The sequence below is a fragment of the Ovis canadensis genome, chromosome 22 (assembly GCF_042477335.2).
Source record: "Ovis canadensis isolate MfBH-ARS-UI-01 breed Bighorn chromosome 22, ARS-UI_OviCan_v2, whole genome shotgun sequence".
In the NCBI taxonomy this organism is placed as follows: domain Eukaryota; kingdom Metazoa; phylum Chordata; class Mammalia; order Artiodactyla; family Bovidae; genus Ovis; species Ovis canadensis.
Window position 1 is genome coordinate 51,784,447 of NC_091266.1, and position 23,350 is coordinate 51,807,796.

A 23,350-nucleotide genomic window follows, 5' to 3' on the forward strand; every position below is an offset into this window, starting at 1 on the left:
AGATGACACCATCCTTATGGCAGAAAGTGAAGAACAACTAAAGAGCCTCTTGATGAAAGTGAAAGAGAAGAGTGGAAAAGTTGGCTTAAAACTCAACATTCAGAAAACTAAGATCATGGCATCTGGTCCCATCGCTTCATGGCAAATAGATGGGGAAACACTGGAAACAGTGACAGACTTTATTTTGGGGGGGCTCTCAAATCACTGCAGATGGTGACTGCAGCCATGAAATTAAAAGACGCTTACTCCTTGGAATAAAAGTTATTACCAACCTAGACAGCATATTAAAAAGCAGAGACATTACTTTATTAGCAAAGGTCCATCTAGTCAAAGCTATGGTTTTTCCAGTAGTCATGTATGGATGTGAGAGTTAGACTATAAACAAAGCTGAGTGCCAAAGAATTGATGCTTTTGAACTATGCTGTTGGAGAAGACTCTTGAGAGACCCTTGGACTGCAAGGAGATTCAACCAGCCCATCCTAAAGGAAATCAGTCCTGAATATTCACTGGAAGGACTGATGCTGAAGCTGAAGCTCCCATACTTTGGCCACCTGATGTGAAGGACTGACTCATTTGAAAAGACCCTGATGCTGGGAAAGACTGAAGGCATGAGGAGAAGGGGACGACAGAGGATGAGATGGTTGGATGGCATCACCAACTCAATGGACTTGAATCTGAGTAAATTCCGGGAGTTAGTGATGGACAGGAAGGGCTGGTGTGCTGCAGTCCATGGGGTCTCAAAGAGTCAGACATGACTGAGTGACTGAACTGAACTGAGCCAGGGTCCAAGTGCTGAGCTTACTTAGTATGTCAGAGTTTGGGCAGAAGGAGGAGAGAGTCGCAAGTTTAAATTTTGTACATATAACCAGGTGCATCAAGGATAAAGGAATCGGCTCCCTTTAGGATCAAACCAACCAGAGCAAACTGGCAAGGGAGACACTGTGCTTACCTCCAGGTAAGACCTGGAGGCTGTTACATTTCATCACCTCCTTCCTCTACTACCTCCGAGTTTGCTTTTCTGCAGACAAGCTTAGGAGGACTAAACAGTCAAGCTCTCACCTCTCCCTTGCCACCCCGAGAGGAAAGAACCTGTTGGCTTCTCTAAAAGGGGAAGGCAGAAAAGGCAAATAAAGTCAAAAGGCAACGCTGAAGTTGCGTCTCCTCTGTTTGAAGGCATAAGGCCGGAGAGACAGGTTTTGTGCAGAGGCACCGCTGGTCCCTGGGGAAGGAAACCTGTGTGCTTGGAGTTGGAAAACATTAAGTGCAGGGAAGTTTTAATGAGCTTCAGCAGCTCTTTGATAATGGCTGATGTTGAGATGGCAATGGAACATTTGAAAGGCGCGCTTTCAAAGAATATGCTTTTTAGGAAGCGACTTCCCCTCTTGTCATCCCTTCCCTTTGGGGATCCTCACATTGGGCCTTTCGCCATCCCACTGGGGGTACCTCCCTTCCTCTGATGGATCTAGGTCAGAGCTACTTTAACATGAATCCCCCTCCGCCAAAGCTCCAGCTGCTGCTGTGGGTAGTAGTAACTACAAGGGCTTCACTGAGATGGATTGAGCAGGGATGCAATAAAAGGCATAAAATTAAAGACAAGATTAATAAAACCTGATGAAAGAAAACACTGCCAGCCTACCTAGCAGCTTAAATTACATTTACCACATGCGACAGGGAGGGGGTAATCATGAGTGATAAGTCCAGGCTCAGCTCAGGAAAGAAATTCCAGTCTAAATAACGACAGGTAACACCAGGGGAAGTCACTGATTCACCTTCCTAGAGAGGACTCAAGACGGGGTATAAAACCCATCAATCACACTGAGGCCAATTTCCCCTGGTCGGGCCCCCAACAGTCTAGGATCTAGATTCCCAAACAGCCCAGAGCCAGAAACACGGCAGACACACAAAAGCGGTTTCTGGTTGTCACTTCCAGTCCAGTGGTGGCTGCTGTCACCGCAGCCCAACCTTGGGAGTGACCAGGCACAGTCAGTCCTTAGGTGAGGGCTGTCCAGCTGTCCCCTGTTCCTTGTTGCTCCATCAGCTGAAGTCACTCCATGCTACCGGGGCTGCCGCAATGCACATGGTCCCTGGAGCCAACCTGGTCCCTCAACAGCACCCAAACCATCCCCTTCCCTATAGATTCTTCCTGCCGCCTCCTCGGAACACTTCCAAGCTCCCAAACTTCTTGCTGTTTCTCACCGCAGCTTAGCAGGGAAGCAATCCGATTTGACTAGTTCTCATCAACCCTCCAAAGAGTTTCTGTTTTTATAGGGCAGGCCAACTGATGCAAACGAACCCTCAGAATAGGCTTTCAGGCTGCAGAGGGGGTATCAGGAAGCCTCTCTGGACGTCTCGTGCAAGACACACCTCGCTAGAAGAGGAGGGAAGGCTCCATCACCATGCTCTCTCCCTCCTCCCAGCCGTGGCCTAGTGGACGGAGGGCTGACTCACTGCTCCATTCCCCCCGCTTATAGCAGCCTCCCGTCTCCAGGCCTCCTGGCTTGAACCATCAGTGAAAAGGTGACGTCTCCTGCAGAGACAGGGATGGCTGCAGCTGGCTTCCAGCCAAGGAAAACCCTGGAAAGACCTGCTCTTAGCAGAAGGACTCCTGCTCAAAGACTGAAGGGGCCCAGGAACATGGGATTCGGGTGCAGGGTCTTCAGGTGATAATCTTTAGATTTTCAGCTCCCTGGCATTCTAATCCAAGGTGAAGCTCCCGCAGTTTCTCCCTTGGTCTGGCCCCTCATCACACTCAGTGGTAAAGAACTTGCCTGCCAATGCAGGGGACATAAAAGACACGGGTTCAATCCCTGGGTGGGGAAGATGTCCTGATGGAGGGCCTGGCAACCCACTCCAGTATTCTTGCCTGGAGAATCCCATGGACAGAGGGGCCTGGTGGGCTACAGTCCATGGGGGTCACAAAGAGTCGGACACGACTGAAGTGACTTAGCACTAGAAAGTTCTCAGAGTCCCTGGAGGATTGGTTTCCCCAGGTTATGGCTGCAAGGAGGCCCTGCCTCTTCCTCAGGACCCCTGGAGCACAGCCATCCCCGATCACAGCACTCAGCTATGAGGGTCTCAATGAAACAGGGGTGACAGGTGAGGAAGAGTCACACTGCCTGAACACCTGACTTCTCCCACAAGCTCAGTCATTTGAGTTCTTCCTCACATAGCTTCCATCTTGGGAAAAAAATGGAGACATTACTTCCAGAAAGTCTTCTGCACGAGGGGGGTTCTCCGGTTAACGAGCACTTTTATTTTCCTTTGGTCACTAAGGAAATGGCAACCCACTCCAGTGTTCTTGCCTGGAGAATCCCAGGGATAGGGGAGCCTGGTGGGCTGCCATCTCTGGGTCGCACAGAGTCGGACACGACTGAAGCAACTCAGCAGCAGAGCTAGACTAAGGAAAGAACGGGACTCCGGTCTATCAGAAGAAAACTTAAACTGACCAGAACTTTCGCTCACCAGAATCCTCCCAACTATCAGACAGATTCCTCTCTGCCTTCTGCTCCTAAGAAAGGGGAAACTTAGAAGAAAACAAGCATATAGTCACACCTTCACCTACTTGTCCGCCCGTGAAATTTATCAAGTGCGTGGGATTTTGTCAGCAACCGTATTTGAAGACTCCTGACTCTGTCCCGAGGGCAGAGTACAGGTGCTGTCCGATGATGCCCCCGTCTACATCTCTAACCTGACATCCACCCTGTGCTCTGAATGCAGCACCGGCATTGCCTCAGGCTGCGAAGACTCGAGTCTCTGCTAATCAAAATCTACTGGCTTCCATCAGCAATGAATTCAACCCGAAGTTCTGGAAGGACACACATCAAACTGTCGACAGTGACGGCTGGGAGCAAGTGAGAACAGAAAGACAAGACACGTTTCCTTTCTTTCTACTTAATTCTCTACAGCTTTTTTGCTCTGAAGAAAGTATATATACATACAATATATTCATGGAGTCCCTAAACATTAAAATAAATTAATACATGGCCAAAAAGGAAAATAAGTGCCTGTTTTCAACAACACAGCCCAGACTCTGCCAGGTCTCTGATCGGGGCTGAGATCCAGAAGCATGGAAAGCATCTATTCTCAGATAGGTTGATGATTAAATGACCCAGAACAGACCTAGGCATTCTGGAAGTTCTCCTCTTCAGGGCTGGACACAGCTCCACCCTCTTGCTGCTGTCTTGCAGCTTTGTGATCTTGATGTGAAGCGCCCCTCTATTTCCATCAGCCCTCATTCCACTTACTTAACCCTTTTTGACCCCTGACAGCTCTCAGTTCTAGTAGTGGGGGCACATGTCTTCAAGCTCACCTGACCTCAGGTGACTCTCTGAACTTATTGAGCACAGTCCTATTTCCCTCATTCCCTCATTCTCAGATTAAAGATGGAAACCTTCCTGAGTGCAAGAGCCTGATGCCTGCCCAGTTTCTGAAGGACCTTGTCCTGGAGGCAGAGGTCAGTTTTGGCCCCATCCATCCCAACCACTCCCCTCTCCCACCCCACGAAGAAATTGAGAAAACAGAGAGCGGGCCACTCTCTGCCACCTCATTCATCACGCAGCTGCCGGCGCACTTACCTGCAGATGTAATTGGTCTTGCAGGACTCCTGCAAGCTCAAGCAGTTGGGTTTCTCCCTCTCCTCGTAGGAGCACACGGGCACGATGGTCTGCCGCCTCCGCTCGGTGCAGGCGATGTCTCGGCAGGAACAGAAGAGCATCCCATAGCTGTGCTTGGCCGGGACCTTGTCAAAGAACTGCCGGAGGGCCTTGTGGCACTTGCGCCGGTTGCAGACGTCATTGGACATGCTGGTGGTGCACGGGGTGATGTAGGCCGACCTGTACTTCTTGCAGGTGTCGTCCAGGTTGCAGGCCTTGGCGGCGTCCAGGCAGTTGTTCCCTTTCGAGATGTGCTCCACTGCAGAAAGGAGAGAGAGGCAGGTGACCACAGGGCTAGGTGCCGGGGCGGCTCGCACAGGTCCTCTGCTTGCACTGAGATCTGGCCTCTCACCACCTGGCAGCCCTGGCAGCTCTCATCAGCTCTGTGTTTTGAAGCTAATAACTTAATGAGTTTGTGACAATGAGGAAGCATCAGGGGCACAGAGGCTGGGAACCCATGGCTGCACATAAGCTCCTAGCATTGTCTCAGAGGTATAATTAGGAGGTATTGAGTGAGGCCAAAGGAGCTCAGACACCTGCCTGCCTGGGCCTAAACAAGGCAACAGGAAAACAAGTTTCCAGCTCCTGGCTGGTAAACTGAAATTAGGATAAAAGAAAAAAGCAGCAAATTATATACTTGTTTATTATATAGTATATAAAATGATATGCTGAATGTAAGTATAATTGCCATGCGATCCTCCAGGAATATAATTATGTAATAAATGCACATAGTACATGCTAATTACTATATGATTACAGAGTAATTGCATGGTTATTTGAGCCCAGAAGACAAAATATTATGCCAGCTCTCTAAACAGGAAGAAGCAACCACATCGAAGCTGTATTTAAGTTTGAGCTCACAGGCCACTGGAAGGAAACCAGAATAAATTACATAAAAATTTGCAAACCTCAATTACCATTTAACTTACCACAGAAAATGTGGGATCTGTGAGTACTGAGGTTGCAGATTAGAAAAATTCAGTTAGTATTTTGGATAGAATTTCAGTGGGCTTACAAACCATAGGCCTTAGGAATCTCACAAAACATATGTTGCCTTCTGCCCAAGCCCTCTGTGCTCAGGCTTTCAGAGAAACCAGGGCCATCCATGGCCAGGAGGCCTTCTGTGAGGCTGGAGACAGAACACAGAGGAGGTGGGGCCCACTGGGGTGGCTGGGTGGGCTGGCAGGGCCAAGTCCAATGGGTCAAGTTAAAAGATGAGTGGATAAGGGAAATGAAGCCTATTTCCCACAATATAGGTCTTACCAAAGAGAGGGGGAAGTGATGGAAAAACCTCCAAGAGCCAAGTTATATATAATACGCCTCATGGAAAATTGATAATTAGGTGCAGCAATGACCCTCCAGAGACAGCTAGGAGGCAACAGACAGGCACCACACAACTGTGGGATTCAAACCCCAGGAAGTTTCCGCTCAGGCCTCAGCCCCTTCTTGGGTTCTGAAACCCCCTTTCATTCTCTTTATATCCCCCACTGATGGGGATCATGAAGGCATTTGAGAATTAGCACGAGAGCAAAGAGAGTTCAGCCGGATTGGATGGGACTGAAAGACAGGACAGTGTATTTAGTATCCATATAAAGGGCACATGGAATATTTTTCCACCTTAAAGAAAGAAGGAAATATGTCATATCCAGAAACACAGATGAGCCTTAAGGACATGATACTAAGTGAGATAAACCAGTCACAGGAGGACAGTATCCTCTATGGCTCTACATGCGCAAGGCATCGAAAACTCTCAGACTTAGAGAAGCAGAAAGTTGAATGGTAGTTACTGCTGTTCAACGGTACAAATGACAGTTACTGCTACTCAACAGTACAAATGGTAGCTACTCCCCATTTCCTCCCTTGTTCCAGCAAGGGAGGAAATGGGGAGTTGTTATTCAAGAAGTATAAAGTGTCAGTGATGCAAGATGAGTAAGTTCTAGAGATCTGCTGTACAGCATCCCAGTTACAGTTAACGATACTGTATTGTGCATTTAAAATCTAAGTGGCATGATTTCACTCTTCCTGATGGCTGAGTAATATTCCATTGTGTGTATAAACCACATTTTCTTTATCCATTGATCTGTCCATGTACACTCTGGTTGTTTCCACGTCTTGACTAATGTAAATAGCGCTGCAATAAACATAGGGGTGCATATATCTTTTCAAATGATAGTTTCATCTGAGTATACGCCAGGGAGTAGGACTGCTGAATCATACGGCAGCTCTATTTTTAGGGTTTTTGAGGAACTTCCATACTGTTTTCCACAGTGACTGCACCAATTTCCATTTCCATCAACAGTGGAAGAGGGTTCCCTTTTCTCTACATCCTCTCCAGCATTTGCATATTGTAGAGTTTTTAATGATGGCCATTCTGTCTGATGTGAGGTGATACCTCACTGTAGTTATGATTTGCATTTCTCTTAATAATGAGTGATGTCAAGCATCTTTTCATCCACCTATTGGCCATCTGTATATCTTCTTTGGAGAAAGGTCTATTTAGGCCTTCTGCCCACTGGTACCTAAAAATTATCATACTAAGTGAACTAAGTCAGAAAGAGAAAGACAAATACTTTATGATATCACTTATATGTGGAATCTACAATACAATACAAATCAACATATCTATGAAACACTAACAGACTCACAGATAAAGAGAACAGGCTTGTCGTTGCCAAGGGGGAGTGGGGTTAGGGGAGAGAACATATGGGAGTTTGGGATTAGCAAAGGCAAACTATTATACATAGAACAGATAAACAATGAGGTCCTACTGCATAACACAGGGAACTATATTCAGTGTCCTGTGACAAACCATGGTGGAGAAAAATGGGAAAGAATGTATATATGTGTATGGATGAGTAACTTTTCTGTACAGAGGAAACCGATACAACATCATAAATCAACATTGTAAATCAATAAAATTTAAAAAAGAACTATGTTAAGAATATAGTGTTAGTCGCTCAGCCAAGTCTGACTCTTTGTGACCCCATGGACTGTAGCCCACCAGGCTCCTCCGGGCCTGGGATTTTCCAGGCAAGAATACTGGAATGCGTTGCCACTTCCTTCTCTAGGGGATCTTCCCAATCCAGAGACCAAACCTAGGTCTCCTGCATCACAGGCCGATTCTTTACCTCGTGAGCCACCAGGATCTCATGTTAAATGTTCTAGTATTGTAAAGCAAAATTTTATACAAGACAAGAGCAGACACAGTAAGTCCAACATTTCAGGGAATGAAAAATTCTCCTTGGTCTACTGATGGTGTGCCTCACTTTAAGAAAGAACTATGTGTAAATATCCGAAATCACAAAAAATATACTCGGGCACTACCAGCAGTATTTTGTGATGCCCCAGGTTCATGTCTTTCTTTATGACATGTGAATTCAACAATTTAACGTGCAAGGCGATAAACAAGACCTTCAGCCCTTCTTAGGTGAGCGGTGCAGGGCGCCAGCAGCTGCACGCACATCCTGCTGGTTTAACAAGCACACCTGGAGCATTTTCTCCATCATGACCTTCCCAAAGTGGCTTTGCTCCTGTGTCTCTGTTTTCACACTCAGCCATTTCAGGACCCAAGGAGTGAAATATTCACCACATGCCCCAACAGATTCCCAGGGCCTCCACCAGGCCCTGGTGACACTTCTGGGTTTCTCCTCTTTTGAGAGGTGGTGCTGTTGGGCCCACTGGCAGCAGTGATTGGTAATTCTGAGGGACTACAGCTGTAGATTTCTTTTATTTCCATTTAAGCTGTCTGGGTCTTCATTGCTGCGCCTGGGTTTCCTCTAGTTGTGGCAAGTGAGGGTATGCTCCATCTGTATTACATGCGCTCTGGAGTGTGTAAGCTCAGTAGTTGTGGCACATGGGCTTAGCTGCCCCACGGCATCTGGAATCTTCCTAGACCAGGACTCTAACCCCCCAGGTCCCCTGCATTGGCAGGCAGATTCTTAACCACTGGACTACAAAAGGAAGTCCTGGAGATTTCTAAGTTATGCATTTTGGAATGATGATCTAAAATAAAGGAATATGACCAAACTCTGCAGCATCCGGATAAGGCCCTAAAGGCTAGTTGCTAAGTCATGTCCCACGGGGAAGCATGCCAGGCTTCCCCGTCCTTCACTATCTCCCAGAGTTTGCTCAAACTAATGTCCACTGAATCATTGATGCCATCTAACCACTTCACCCTCTGTCGCCCCCTTCTCCCCCTGCCCTCAATCTTTCCCAGCATCAGGATCTTTTCCAGTGAGCTAGCTCTTCGCATCAGGTGGATGTTGATACACATTTCACCACCTACATTTTCACTTTCATTGGTGTTCAATGGTACTTTATGATCTCTGGCTAAAATGAAAGGAATATAGAGGCACATAGGTTGACTTAATACTTACATGATGTAGCCAGGGACATAGGAACAAACAGTTCATGTAAGTTCAAATGGAGAAAAATGACAGAAAAATTAAGTCATCGTATGGCACCCAGTAATGTAGGCCTGTCAAACTCAAAACAGTACATGTTGAAACAGAGAATTACATACAAACTGTAAGCACCAATTTAGTTTCAGCAGACAATATCATTTCTCATATTAAATGTATGTTATCAGCTCACATTTCATAGTTTTTAATGTTTTGTTAACACTTAATTTGTCTGTGTTGTCTTTACAGTTTGTATAAAAGCAAAGAATAAGAGCTGATGGTTTTGTGCTTATAAACTTCAAATAAAATTATAATGAAAATAATTAAACTTAACACACAAGGTCCAGAAAATTTACTGCTCTCTGGCAGTTCTCCATATAATACAGTTTTTAAAAATTGGCCTGGAAAAAAGCTCTTTGACATGGGTTTTGGCAGTGAATTTTTGGGTATGACACAACCAATAACAACAAAAAATAAACAAGATGAATTACACCAAACTAGAAAGCTTTTGCACAGCAAAGAAAACCATCAACAGAATGAAAAGGTGACTTATGGAATGCGAGAAAATACTTGCAAATCATGTTCTGATATGGAGTCAATTTCCAAAATATATAAAGAACTTGTACAATTCAATCACCAAAGTAACAACAATAATAATAATAACTCAAATTTTAAAATGGGCAAAGGACCTGAGAGACATTTTTTCAAAGAAGATATATGAAAGGCTAGCAGGTCCATGAAAAGATGCTGATTGGTAGGGAAATGAAAATCAAACCACAATGACATATCACCTCAGGCCTGTTAGAACAACTGTCATCAAGAGAACTTGTCAGAAAGACAAGAGATAATAAGTTCTGGGGAGATAGTGGAGAAAAGAGAAGCCTTGTGCACAGTTGGTGGGACTGTAAATTGGTATAGTCACTACAGAAAACAGAGAAAACAGTATAAAGGTCGCTCAAAAAATTAAAAATAGAGCTAACATTCTCACATGACTGCGAGCTATCATATGATACAGCAATTCCACTTCTGGGTATATATCCAAAGGAAACAAAATCACTTTGTCAAGGAAATATCTGCACTCCCATGTTCTTTAAAGCATCATTTGCAATAGCCAAGTGTTCATCAAGGAACAAACAGATAACAGAAATGCGGTGTAGATTTTCAATGGAACCCTATCCAGCCATAAAAGGAAGGAAATACTGCTTTTTGCAACACACAGGTGAACCTGGAAAGCGTTATGCGAAGTACAATAAGTCAGACAGGGACAAATATTGTCTGATCACATTTATATGTGAAATCCAAAGAAAAATTTTGCATGAAGTGGGAACAGGATGAATCATTTTATGTCCAAACCAATGGCTCATAGTTCACTCCACTTAGCACCTGGCATGCTTCAGCCTCACTTTGAGCTGATTCTGTTTTCACTGATAAATAACACTGCTAGAGCACCGTCTCCTTATCATTATTTCAGCCAGATTCCACAGTGTGCAACCTAGCACATTGAGATAGGCAAGAGGCCACTAACTGATTTCCGGCTTACAGGTAAATGAGTGACTTTTTGCTTCTAATTCTCATTCACACAAAACATTCTCATAACCCTTCCCAAATTGATACACGAAGCCAGCATTACCCTAATAGTAGAATCTAATGCAAAAAAAGAAGAAAATTACAGGCAAATATTTCTTAGAAAATAGTACAAAAAACAACTTTAAATAAACTGGTAAGTAGATTTCACTAAGTTAAAAACTCATCAAAAGACACTTAATTTCTTAAGAAATGAAGAAAACAAATAAGACAAATCACAGACTAGAAGAAAATATTTGCAAAACATGTATCTGATGAAGGACAAATATTTAAAACATATTTGCATTCATGCTCAGTTGCTAAGTCACGTCCAACTCTTTGTAACCCCATAGACTGTAGCCTGCCGACTCCTCTGTCCATGGGATTTCCCAGGAAAGAATACTGGAGTGGGTTGACATTTCCTTCTGCAGGGAATCTTTGCAACACAGGGATCCAACCCATGTCTTCTGCAGGGGCAATTGGTAGGGGGGTTCTTTACCACTGAGCTACATGAGAAGCCCAACATAAAAAACAACCTAATTGAAAAATGGGTTTTTCTTCATAAAAGAAGTTGTATGAACGGTCAGTAAGCACATAAAAAGTGTTAAACATCGTTAGTTATCGGGGAAATGCAAATTACAAGCACTATGTTGGTGGTTAAAATTTAAATCTGACAACTCCAAATGTTTACAAAGATGTGGCGCTCCTAGAATCTCATACATTCCAACAGGAAAGTAAAATCGTCCATCCACTTGGGAAAATTGGGGGCAGATTTTTATAAAATTACACATATACCTACCCTATAACCCAGCATTTCTACTTCTAGGTATTCATCCAAGAAAATGAGGACATATGTCCATAAAAATATTAGGACAAGAGTATGACAGCACTTTATTGATAATAACCAAAGACTAGTTACAGCTTATTCCTTGGAAGGAAACTTATGACCAACCTAGATAGAATATTCAAAAGCAGAGACATTACTTTGCCAACAAAGGTCCGTCTAGTCAAGGCTATGGTTTTTCCAGTGGTCATCTACGGATGTGAAAGATGGACTGTGAAGAAAGCTGAGCGCCAAAGAATTGATGCTTTCGAACTGTGGTGTTGGAGAAGACTCATGAGAGTCCCTTGGACTGCAAGGAGGTCCAACCAGTCCATCCTAAAGGAGATCAGTGTTGGGTGTTCATTGGAAGGACTGATGCTAAAGCTCAAACTCCAATACTTTGGCCATCTCATGCAAAGAGTTGACTCATTGGAAAAGACTCTGATGCTGGGAGGGATTGGGGGCAGGAGAAGGGGACGACAGAGGATGAGATGGCTGGATGGCATTACCGACTCGATAGACATGAGTTTGGGTGAACTCTGGGAGCTGGTGATGGACAGGGAGGCCTGGCGTGCTGCAAATCATGGGGTCGCAAAGTCAGACACGACTGAGCGACTGAACTGAACTGAACTGAACTGAGAAACAGCTCATGTATCCATCAGTAAGACAACGCCTAGCAATCTGTGGTCTATCCACATAATGGAATAGCACTCAGAAATAAGAACAGATGAGCTATTTATACACACAATGGCATGGATGAATCTCAAAAACACTGTTCTCAGGGGGAGGGGGGAAGCTTTACAAAGAAAGTACACAATGAGTAATTTGGGGTTGGCCAAAAAGTTCGTTTGGATTTTTTTTTTCCATAACATCTTTTTAGTCAACTCAACATGTACTTGGAAGTTCTGGAAAAGGCAAAATTAATTTATGATGGAAAAATAATCTGAAGAGTGGTTGTTTCTAGGGGATGGAGGTGGGGGCTGACTGGAAAAAGGCAAGAGGAACTTTCTGGAGTGACAGTAATATTCACTATCTCAGTAGAAATTTCGGTCAAAACTCAAGAGAATGGGACACAAAGTCTGTACATACAGAAATTTTACCTCAAAGTAAAAAGAAATAAATATTAAAAACTGGCTAATGGTAAATATCCTGAAGCATTTAGGGGAGGCATACTGATATCTGCATTTTTAAAACTTTGATGAACTGCTAGATGCACAGAAGGACGCGTGGATGGATACTTACAGAGCAACTACGTTCAAATGTAATGGTAGCTTCTAGAAGGTAGCTTGATGTAAAACTTTTTCCAGTTGACTGTAGGTTTGAAAATGTGCAAACAAAACATTGAAAAAAGTTGATTCACGTATATACCTTATTCTTTTTTAAAAAGAAAAGTCTCACATGCACAGAATATGGAAAACAACCACCCTTAGCACTGAAAACTTTCACCTCTCTCTTAAGAGTCCTCACAAATTCACTGCCAGCTCTCTCTCAGATACTCTGCTGCAGTGAAGTTCACAATAAGTAGAGGTGAAATCACAGGACAAAGAAGTTAGTAGTGAGTTTTTACTTGGTGGGAAGATTGATGCCCCATATGTATTAAATGCATTCCCCAGTGCACAACACTGCGACCTCAAAGACGAGGGCAGAGGGAGAACTGGCCAGAAGACATGGATTTAGGGCACTGAGTCACACCCAACATCCCATCCACTCACACACGGGAGGGCGGAGGCGCAGGCGCGCGCCCAGTTTACGGGCTGGGCACGCGCACCTTCTCGCCTGTGTGGGAAGGCTTCAGAACAGCTTTACCATAACTCTGAGTGCCATCCTCTCCACAGCTCATTTTAGAGCTCAGCATTAAAATGTTGCTACCCCCCTCCTCCTCCAACTCTAATCTCCCCCTCCATCTGCTGTTATTCATTCTTTAACTTGGTAGAATGTCTGGGATGCTGTCTGAATGGGAAGCATTCTCAGAATGAAGGCTGTTTACTAGAAATTCTTTCTTCTGGGGGAGGACGTGTGCGTGTGGGTTTGGCAGGCTAAAGAACTCCCTCCAGCACCCGCCGAGCACTGTGTGATGGAGAAGCCCATTACCCAGCTTTTCCTTTCAAAGTTACACATCACCACGCTGTTACTTTGCAGGTTACATATGGCTTTCTCTGTCATTATTCTAAGCTTTTCTGGCTGTGATCACATCTGATGTGACTTGTTTCCTGTTTTCTTGGGAGGTATAACCTTCACAGCAACTGAAGGGCCAGCTCCCAGACCATAGAATAAAAAGATGTTGCTAAAGGAGTAATGAATTCAGAGTCAGGGGGTTGAAACATGGTCCAGTTACCTGAGTGCTTTTCCCCCATTTGTAAGATGATATATCTAAGGTCCCTTCAAGCCTCAAGGTTTTTTATTTGATGCTTATAGTGTAAATTGCCTTTTCTGATTATAACATCGAGTATTTAGGATACAACTTGATCAGGGATGAACATAAAAAATGAAAACCAAAACCAAGCCAGCTCTTGACCTCTCGGCTGTTTGCTGCTCCAATGGGTATACGAACCAACAATTTCCACCCCGACCTTCAGACAGAGCAAATGAAAAGGGTCCCTCCAATACAGGGACATGTGGAGGTGTCAAGGATGAATTACGCACTGGGAGACTCTTTCACATTCTAAATTCCTCTGGCGCAAGGATCTGCCTTTATCCCAAGTACAATCCTCACACTGTCCCAAATCAAAGAGGCCATCGCTGTGGCTGGCAGCCCTTCATTATTTACACTTAGAAAATGCTACCGTTATTGGCAATTGCTCAGACCAGCAAACCAGTCAGAATGATTCAGGATGAAACACAGATGCAAGGATCTAGAAATCATTTCTATAGGTGATGAGGTGGAATAGAACAGTAGCTATATTAAAATTTGCATGGCTTGCATGAAGATGCGTTTTTATTAAGCAGAAAGTTCACAAGACACAGTGAAAGACCGTTGTTTACAAATGCTTGCCAATTTCCGGGTATCTTTCTGCCCTTCTTTTTAAGGCTGCAGAATTGAATTCACAACCAGTTTCCTCTTACTTTCTGGCTTGATTAATTACCATGTTGACATAACTACTGTTCTTCTCCTAATAGGCTCCCTCTAACGTGTTATCCCAGCAAATGAAAAATACGCAGAAAGCTCCAAGATCTTCACAGGGGTAGAACAGGCTTTTCTGGAAGCTCACACTGACAGTCTGGTCTTCTGCTGTCCATGTGGATCAGATGGCAAATCTGATAGTACAGGCTGTGACCCTTGTAATCGATCCTACAAGAGCTTGGCCTTTTCCAGCTGGGGTGCTAAAAATTACATTTAAAAGACAATGTTGGCTCTTTGGAGCCCATTTTGTCATTCATACACCATTTGAGACATATTGTATTACACAATGATGAATTTCCTCCTTGCCCTGTTTTTTCACACCTTCCACAACTACATTAAGCCTCAAGTCATATCCAAGATTTCTCTCTAGAGTTCACAGTGACTGAATTATTCTGAGTATCTGTGAATTTGGATGTAATTCTTCTGCCTGGTGAAGACAGTGCCCTGTATTAACCACAAGTCAGGCACTTGCCCCATGCTCACTCACTCCAAGTTCACCCATTAGACCTACCGTTTCCATAAAGAACACACTGTGGCCCACACCCCCTACACCATCCATATCTTAAAAAATTAGATGCCTCCTGTAAGTGGTGTGTAAGTAAGTCACATGCTTGCTGCTGCAAAATGATTAATAGTGCTGTCTCAGCAAATGGGATCATTACATTTTTAATTAACCTTTCCAACCTCCTCCACCTTTTCCTTTTGTTACACATTGGATCTCTGAAGTTTTCTACTTGTTTATGTTTAACTAGGTTTGAAACAAAGGCATGAAAAACGATAGCAGGTGATGTAGGAGCTGGTGCCCAGGTGAGGTGCCTGGTGAGGTGCAGTGCCTCACTGTACACGGGGCCTGGGTACAGGCACTCGGAACTTGATGGCTGGGTTCCCATCTAATTTTTGTTTTGGCAGCTTAGCGTTATTTAATGGCCTTAGCTACCAGGAAACTGGCTTTTTAAAATCTCTTTCAACCTAATTATAATTACTGTGTATAAATCATACAATGATCAATTATAAAAATCTCGGGTTCATAAATATTTAACTTAGCATTTAAATCCACACTGCAGGAGTGCATGAAAATTCCAAGCCCATCTCTTTGCAAATAACTGCTTTATTACAGTTCCAATGCCAATTACTGAGAATTGAACCAAGTCTGTGTTGCAGCACACTCGGGCACATATTTGAGCATAATGCCTTTCCGTGTATTAAGATGGCACAATTTAGTTATTTCTAAAATATGCATGCCTCTCATTAAAAAGACACTTGCGAAGTCTTCTACTGCCATCTTTTAATTCCTCAAGTGTGGAGAGGCACAAGTATGATATTAGACATAAAAACACTCATTAAAATATATTTTATCTAATGTACGATAGATTCCAAGATAATTGAGGTCAGATTTGTTTGGAAAATATATTATGACATGTGCAAACGCTGATGCAAAGAGGAAATGATCTCTTACAAGGATTCAAATAAAACAGCTAAATATTTTTCAGCAAAATCATAAAGCCATAATTGGATTTCAATTTAGTAATAGTCAGCCTAAGACAGGCCATTTTTAATAATCTAATTATGTGTTCGAGGGCCTACCCCAGAACTCAACGACTGCTTCAGAACTATTAATTGTCCTCAATGCTATTGCATCTTCAACCATGAAATTTGCTATTACATGTAGGACTGACTCTCACTTATGAGTATTTTTTTTTCCCGAATCTCAGATCATCTTTATAACGTCCTCAAATGCCTACTCCTTTAATTTGCCAAAAGCAAAGTCTTTAAATGACTTTCTCTGGACCAGGACACTTGATCCCAACTAGCTCAGATTTGTGGTCCTCCTACAGACAAAAGCCACAACGAGACAGATCTACAAACATCTCTGTCTTTGAAGATAAAAAGAGAAGCCCTTGCTTTTGTCTGATTTTCATTAATTAGAGGTATTTAATTACTAACATCTCTTGAGCAGTAATGAGGACTTCAACTTCAGGAAAAGATCTACATGAAAATGTGAACCTAATTCATTTTCGGGGTATACACTGTGACTCCACTAATATTTAGCCTGTGAAAGCTTCACGGATATCTAGCTGTTTCAACAGTTAAGTGCTAAACACTTCTTCAAAATTAGTGCTGCTTCCTCCCAGAGAAAACAATAAACGTGAGCCAACCAAGCAACCAAGAACCTAATTTCCCACCACTTTTTCACCAACATACCAGAGAGAGCTAACTGGAAGGGAAACATGGAGTGGTTTGTTAAACAGTTTTCTGAGTTACTATAAAATAAGATAGCCTTCAAATAATGGGCCTGAACTTTCAAACTAGCGTGCCCAAATTTAGAAATTTCTAAGTGGGTGCCATGGAAAGTCTTTGCTCTGAGAAGCTGGACACTTATCCCAAAGAGGCTGCCAACACTCTGGACATTTCATGGAACTCTTCCCTAGAAGCCTGAGGCGTGTTCTCTGGGATATTCTGAGCAGCTGCAAACCTCTGCATCAGGGATGGATTTTAAAAGCCAAATGTCATATAGCACTAAGTGTGGTCATGAAATAAGTGATGATGCTGGGTAATGTTTAGGGGAAGAAAATAAGTGATAAACATACGTAAGGATTTTTTCATTGAAGTGGTTTCCCTGAACAGGTTTTGAGCCAATGAGAGCCCTGGAATAAGTGATTTTCCTCAAGGTGACTATTGGAAGGACAAGATGAATTTGGATGTGTGCGCTCTTGGTAGTTTTACTATCCATACTCATACTGGTGTGCTGCATTTCTCCAATGAGACAGAGCAAAAGGATGCTACCAGAAGGCAGGCTAGAGGCTTACATGTCATCATCACTATACAATCTGTAACAGTTTTTCTGACCTCTGATATATAAACAGAGAAGAAAAGTATGCATTCTAAAGCCAAACAATCAGCTGAAACAATGAAAAATGAAGAGGTTGAAGATCCTATTAAGTCCCCTGGACGATGCTGAGATAATAATGAATCATTGATGATGTTGGCGGTTGTCAGGGCCCTCACAGTGCAGGATTTCAGCTAAGATAAGCTAAATATCAGGTCTTTATTTTTAGTTAAAGAGCATAAAATCCAATGCCTTTCTTCCCACAAGCCTATTTACATACCTGCTGTGCTACCTGTTTGCCTTCACCTGCTTCCCAATTAATACCCCATTAAGCCGCTCCACCTGCAGTGGCTTTTACCTCCGCCACAGCCCGGCAACCATCACTCATCTGCTACAGCTCAATTGTTTCTTTGGGGAAGATAAACAAAAGCCGCATGAATAATAATGGCAGGGCTTTGTATTTTTCAGGGTGTGCTTTCTCAAAAGATAGTAGCCAGACGCTGAGGCTGGTTTCAGGGAGAGAAAGCCACTAGCTGGGCAGAAATGTCTAGACTTAGTGTAGCCACATTCCAGAAAATGATGGGGAGAAGGGACATCCATCTTAACTGGCTTTGTGAATCTGCATTTCATCTATATGTATGCGTGCATACTTAGTTGCTTCCTTCGTGCCCAACTCTTTGCGACCCTATTGTAGCCTGCCAGGTTCCTCTGTCCATGGAATTCCCCACTGGAGTGGGTGGGTATTTCCTTCTGCAGGGAATTCTTCTGACCCAGGAATGGAATCCACGTCTCCTGTGCCTCCTACATTGCAGGCAGATTCTTTACTGCTGATCCACCAGGGAAGCTCATCATTATGTATATATATATTTTTTTTTTTAATGATGTTTTTGCTTTATTCAAGAAGGTGTTTCATATCAAGTCGGGTTAATAAAATTTTATTTGGTTAAAGATTCTTAGGTGACCTATTTCAATGAAAATTAGCACACCTTCTCCCTTTTCGGCCAACAGGTTTTAAGTGTTTGAAAAGTTCGTGGCTTCAAGCAGTGACAAACCTCAGGGGCCTCAAAATCCTCTGGAGAACAAACTTGAAGAAATAAAGGGGAAACAACCCCAAACACACAGATTCCTAAGTTTTTCCTGTGCTATCCTCCCGAGAATCTGTATTTTTACAAAGTTCCCAGGTACTACCAATGGTCAGACTTGGAATTCCCTGGTCTTCAGTCAGTTAAGCATTTCTATTTACTATCCACCTGCACCTCCATTTATCTTCCTAGGAAATCTAGACTTTCTGGTTGGTTCTGGTCACATTTTCAGGAGTGCAGTCCCTAAGAGGTACCTTCCAGTGGGTGGCTCATTCAGGCCTCATTCCATGAAGACCTTGTTGAGGAGAGGATCCTCCGTGACTGTGCTTCCAGTGTAACTTCATAATGAAGCCCAGACTAGATTTATCAGGGAGTCCCAGCCCGGATACTTCTAAGGTGGGCTAAGACAAGGCCTCTCCCGCACCCCGCCCCTCACAACCTCCCATGAGCTGCAGAGAAAGCAGACAGCAGGACCAGAACGGGCATGTATGTCCATCTATGGACATGCCTCAGTGAACCTCCGAGTTTATTTTAATGGTGTATTGGCAAATGTCCTTGCTCATTTCTCACTTTAAATTGGTTCCAAACGCATTCACACATTTACCCTTCTGAGCCGCAGCATCACTTTCCTTAGATCCCCATTTGAATGACTATATCAGTGAGCTCAAGGATTAAGTTTAAAACCCGGGAATCTTTACATTAAAGTTCCTTAGCCAGGACCTCCATTGTGTCTGTGCAACTTAATTAATCTGCAGCTCTGTCGCCTGCAGGAATGGCAGAGTAAATACAGCTATCTCTGCATGGTATTCAGTGGGCACCAAGCCACATCTCCTCCCCAGAGGTGTTCTCCCACCTGGTTCCCATCCATGGGATGCTGCGAGGCTGCTGAGGCAGTGGGTAACCCAGAAGTCTCAGGCCGCTTCTAGAACGTGTCCTTCCTCACTGTCTCACAGGAGCATATCAGCTACAGAGCAGTTGTGTCTCTGATGTACATACACAGTGTGTCCCTGAAGAATACTGGGCTCAATGAGGGCAACCCCAGCTCCTAGAACCTGATATTTCCACTTAGCTATGTGCTTCAGAGAGCTTCCCAGGTGGCTCAGTGGTGAAAAAAAAAGAAAAGAAAAAGAAAAAGAAAGAAAAAATCCACCTGCCAATGTAGGAGTCATGGGTTTGATTCCTGGGTCACGAAGATCCCCTGGAGAAGGAAATGGCAACCCACTCCAGTATTCTTGCCTGGGAAATGCCATGGACAGAGGAGCCTGGCAGGCTACAGTCCATGAGATTGCCAAGTGGTGTCCAACTCTTCTGCAAGTTGGACCTGACTTAGCAACTGAACAACAACATGCGCTTCATCAAAACAGGTACTGTGTGTGCTAAGTCACTTTAGTCGTGTCCAACTCTTTGCGACTCTGTGGACTGTAGCCCACCAGGCTCCTGTGTCCATGGGATTCTCTAGGCAAGAATACTGGAGTGGGTGGCCATGCCCTCTTCCAGGGGAACTTCTTCATCCAGGGATCAAACCCACATCTCTAATGTCTCCTGCATTGGCAGGCAGGTTCTCTACCACTAGCGCCACCTGGGAGCGGGTGCCCTTTCCCTTCTCCAGGGTATCTTCCTGACCCAGGGGTTGAGCCCAGGTCTCCCACATTGCAGGCAGTCTTTACCATATGAGCCACCAGGGAAGCCCCCTCCAGATAAAAAGGTACAGTTTAGGCAAAATGCTTGTATTCTACCCTAAAACTTGTTCAAGTGTCAAAATGTGCCTTTTTTGATAAGAGATCCAGTTTTGCATATTAGCTAGTTTTTTGTTTTTGTTTTTTGTTTTGTTTTGTTTTGTTTTTTCAAGAAATGGCCACTCAAATGGTTACATTTAACCCTGGGCTGAAGCCGGATGTGAGTGCTGGGGTCAAGATGATTCCATCAACTTTATGCCTGCAGAGATCGGAATGACATTCAGCGTAAGTGCCAGAGTGCAGGCCAGCTGCTAATGCTGTCCTCAGCACCCGTGGACACGCCAGAGGTACAGGGTCACCCTTTTGCTAGGGCATTCAGGGACAACAGAAGTGAGAAAGGCCAGCTGCAGAGTGGCCAGCCACGCTGCTCATCGGTAAGAAAGGGATAGAGAGAAGAAAAGCAGCTGTGAATTTCTGCTTTATAGGAGGAAGGCCTGGGCCCCAAACACCCCTGCATTCATGGAAGAAGCTCTGTGTTGCAGAAAATCTTGTTTCAAGACACAGGAAAAACCAACCACACAAAGCCAGACCTTTTAGGTCTGTGATTTAGCCTTCTGGTAGCTCATATGGTAAAGAATCTGCCCACAGTGAGGGAGACCAGGGTTCAATTCCTGGGTTGGGAAGATTGCCTGGAGAAGGGAACAGCTACTCACTCTGGTATTCTTGCCTGGAGAATCCCATGGACAAAGGCGCCTGGCGGGCTACAACCCATGAGGTTGCAAGAGTCAGACATGACTGAGCGACTAAGCACACACCGCAATATTGCCAAACACACGGTTGGCCTTAAAAAAATGAATAATGAACAACCCCTGAGAATCTCCCTTGATGTGTCTAGAGGTGCCTCCCTTACTGGGAAAGACTAGACGGTTTCCTCCCTGTGGTACTAGCTAATAAAATTGACCCAAGAGAGTTGGGAAAGTTCCTAAAATAGAAAATTTGGTAGAGGGGACAGACTTCCGTGGAGGTCCAGTGCCTAAGACTCTACGCTCCCAAGTCAGAGGCCCAGGTTCAATCTCTGGTCAGCAAAGTACATCACGTGTGCTGCTACTAAAAGATCCCATGTGCCATGCAGCAACTAAGACCAGGAGCAGCCAAATAAACAAAAATAAATATAAAGAGAAATACGGTAGAACTATAGGTCCTAAGGTAGAAATGGGGATTGCTCTGAATCAATTAGAGAGCTGGCATTCCCAGGGCCATCGTGTGCCCTCTGGGACGTTCTTAAAACGAAACGAAAGCCCAGTTGGCCATTTGTCGGGGAATAAAGCTTTCCCAGTTTTTGTTTTACCTATTGCATAGGACAGATGATCTTCAGGGTTAGATTAAAGACCTAATAGTTTTACTGAAAGTAGCTCCCTCTCCAAGAGTGTTCTACGAGTCCGTCAAGGATTTCACATAAGAAATCCTGTTCAGTATTATAAGTGTGAACATATTTACTGGTGTTTGAGGGTGATAGTGGTGGCTTTTGCAGTTCAGAGATTTGACTTAGGAATTTATTTATTTAAAAAAAGCAAAAATTAAACATAGCATAATAACGGAGAATCAAAGTTTGGGAAGTCAAACCTATACCCTGGAATTGGGAATTAATTTCTGCATATTAGAAAGCTAAATAAAATTGTCTAAACCTATTTCTTAACACCAATGAGAGATCCTCCTAGTGTGGTAAAGACTTCTTTATAGTACTGTTAACTCAGAAGTGCTTCTCACTGGAGAGAAAATAGGAAGAAAATTATAAACGTGATTACATATAATCCACACAGTCTTTGAAGGAAAGGGATGGCAATCATCTGCTAAAACTGAACACCACAGAGGGGAAAAGGTATCCACAGGAGATGAGCGTGTCAGTAAATACATAAAGCACAGAAGTCCCACATATTTGACATTTGAAGAACAAAGTGATCCATCAATGTCCTTGCACAGATCGATCAGACAGAATGCTACTGCTGAAAACCTAATCGTATGATGGTAATAATGTAGTCATAAAACCTCTGGTCTGTAATTGACTGCTTCCACTTGAAGCTAACATGTCTAAAGCAGTGACTAATGTCCACCTAAAGATTTCACTTGCGTTGAATGACAATCAGTTACACCTGACACTAGTCTCAGTGGATGACTTGTGCTGGATAATGGGCCAGGGACAGACGCCAAGGGGTAGGGGGAGAGCACATCCCTAAATCAGCGATGCTCGGGTATGTGATGCTTAAATATGGATCTCATATCTAAATGCCACCTCCTTAGATCTGATGAGGCTGCCAGTTTCTGACAAAGTCATTAGAAATGTACGAGGCTATAGAGTCCAGAACCATTACAGCACGTTCCTCAGGGCATCCAGGTCTTAGTTGTTGAGTTCTGTTTAGTGAGCATATTACTGTAAATCCCATTCCTGGACCTTAAGAGCTTATGCTCTCTCTCCTTGCAATAACCAGATGCACAGAACCCAGATGTGTGTGGGGGAGGGTGGGAGCGGTGCGGGCAAGGCAAGGGAGGCGAGGGAAACAGCATTCACATGTCTTGGCTTTCTCTCCTCTTTTTCTTTAAGCTCCTGGATTGTCTGTGATTTGGGGGCCAGTCTGGTAAATAGTTTAGCTGATTGAGTCTTCTTACGGCTGGGCTGCTGGCAGTAAGAACCGAAGTCTGAAAGGAAAGCTCACTACTGTTGTTAGATGACAAAATGGTAGATTACCTACCTCTCAGTACAAATTCAGAGGCGTCCATTAGTACAAATAGCTACTGCAGGGCAGAGACCCTGCTGTGGGGCTCATTCATTGTGGGCCTTTGCCACAAGCAGATTGATCAAATTCAACGATGCCTGGCCACACAGCAGGATCGGCAAGGGCTGGATGACACACATCTTAGTGTTTAGTTTTGTCTTTAATCTCCAGTGGGGCTTAACTGCACCTACCTCTCTGGGGGGCTTCCCAGGTGGCGGTAGTGGTAGAGACACTGCCCGCCAATAGAGGAGATGTGGGTTCAATCTCTGGGTCGGGAACATACCCTGGAGGAGGGCATGGCAACCCACTCTAGTATTCTTGCCTGGAGAATCCTATGGACAGAGGAGACTGGTGAGCTATAGTCCACAGGTTCAAAAAGAGTTGGATACGAATGAAGCAACTTAGCACTCACGCAGGCACTATTTTGGGTGGTGG

The 23,350-nt window shown here is 44.0% G+C and overlaps 1 protein-coding gene across 7 annotated transcripts in view; it reads right to left on the reverse strand.

Annotated features, from left to right (window-relative positions):
• Nucleotides 1-23,350, reverse strand: part of GFRA1 (GDNF family receptor alpha 1) — a 230,609-nt gene that overhangs the window by 63,921 nt on the left and 143,338 nt on the right. For all 7 annotated transcript variants that reach the window (XM_069567626.1, XM_069567623.1, XM_069567627.1 and 4 more), the window contains one exon: nt 4,575-4,911. In XM_069567626.1, the coding sequence (XP_069423727.1) occupies nt 4,575-4,911 (337 nt within the window). The remainder of the gene's footprint in view (nt 1-4,574; nt 4,912-23,350) is intronic.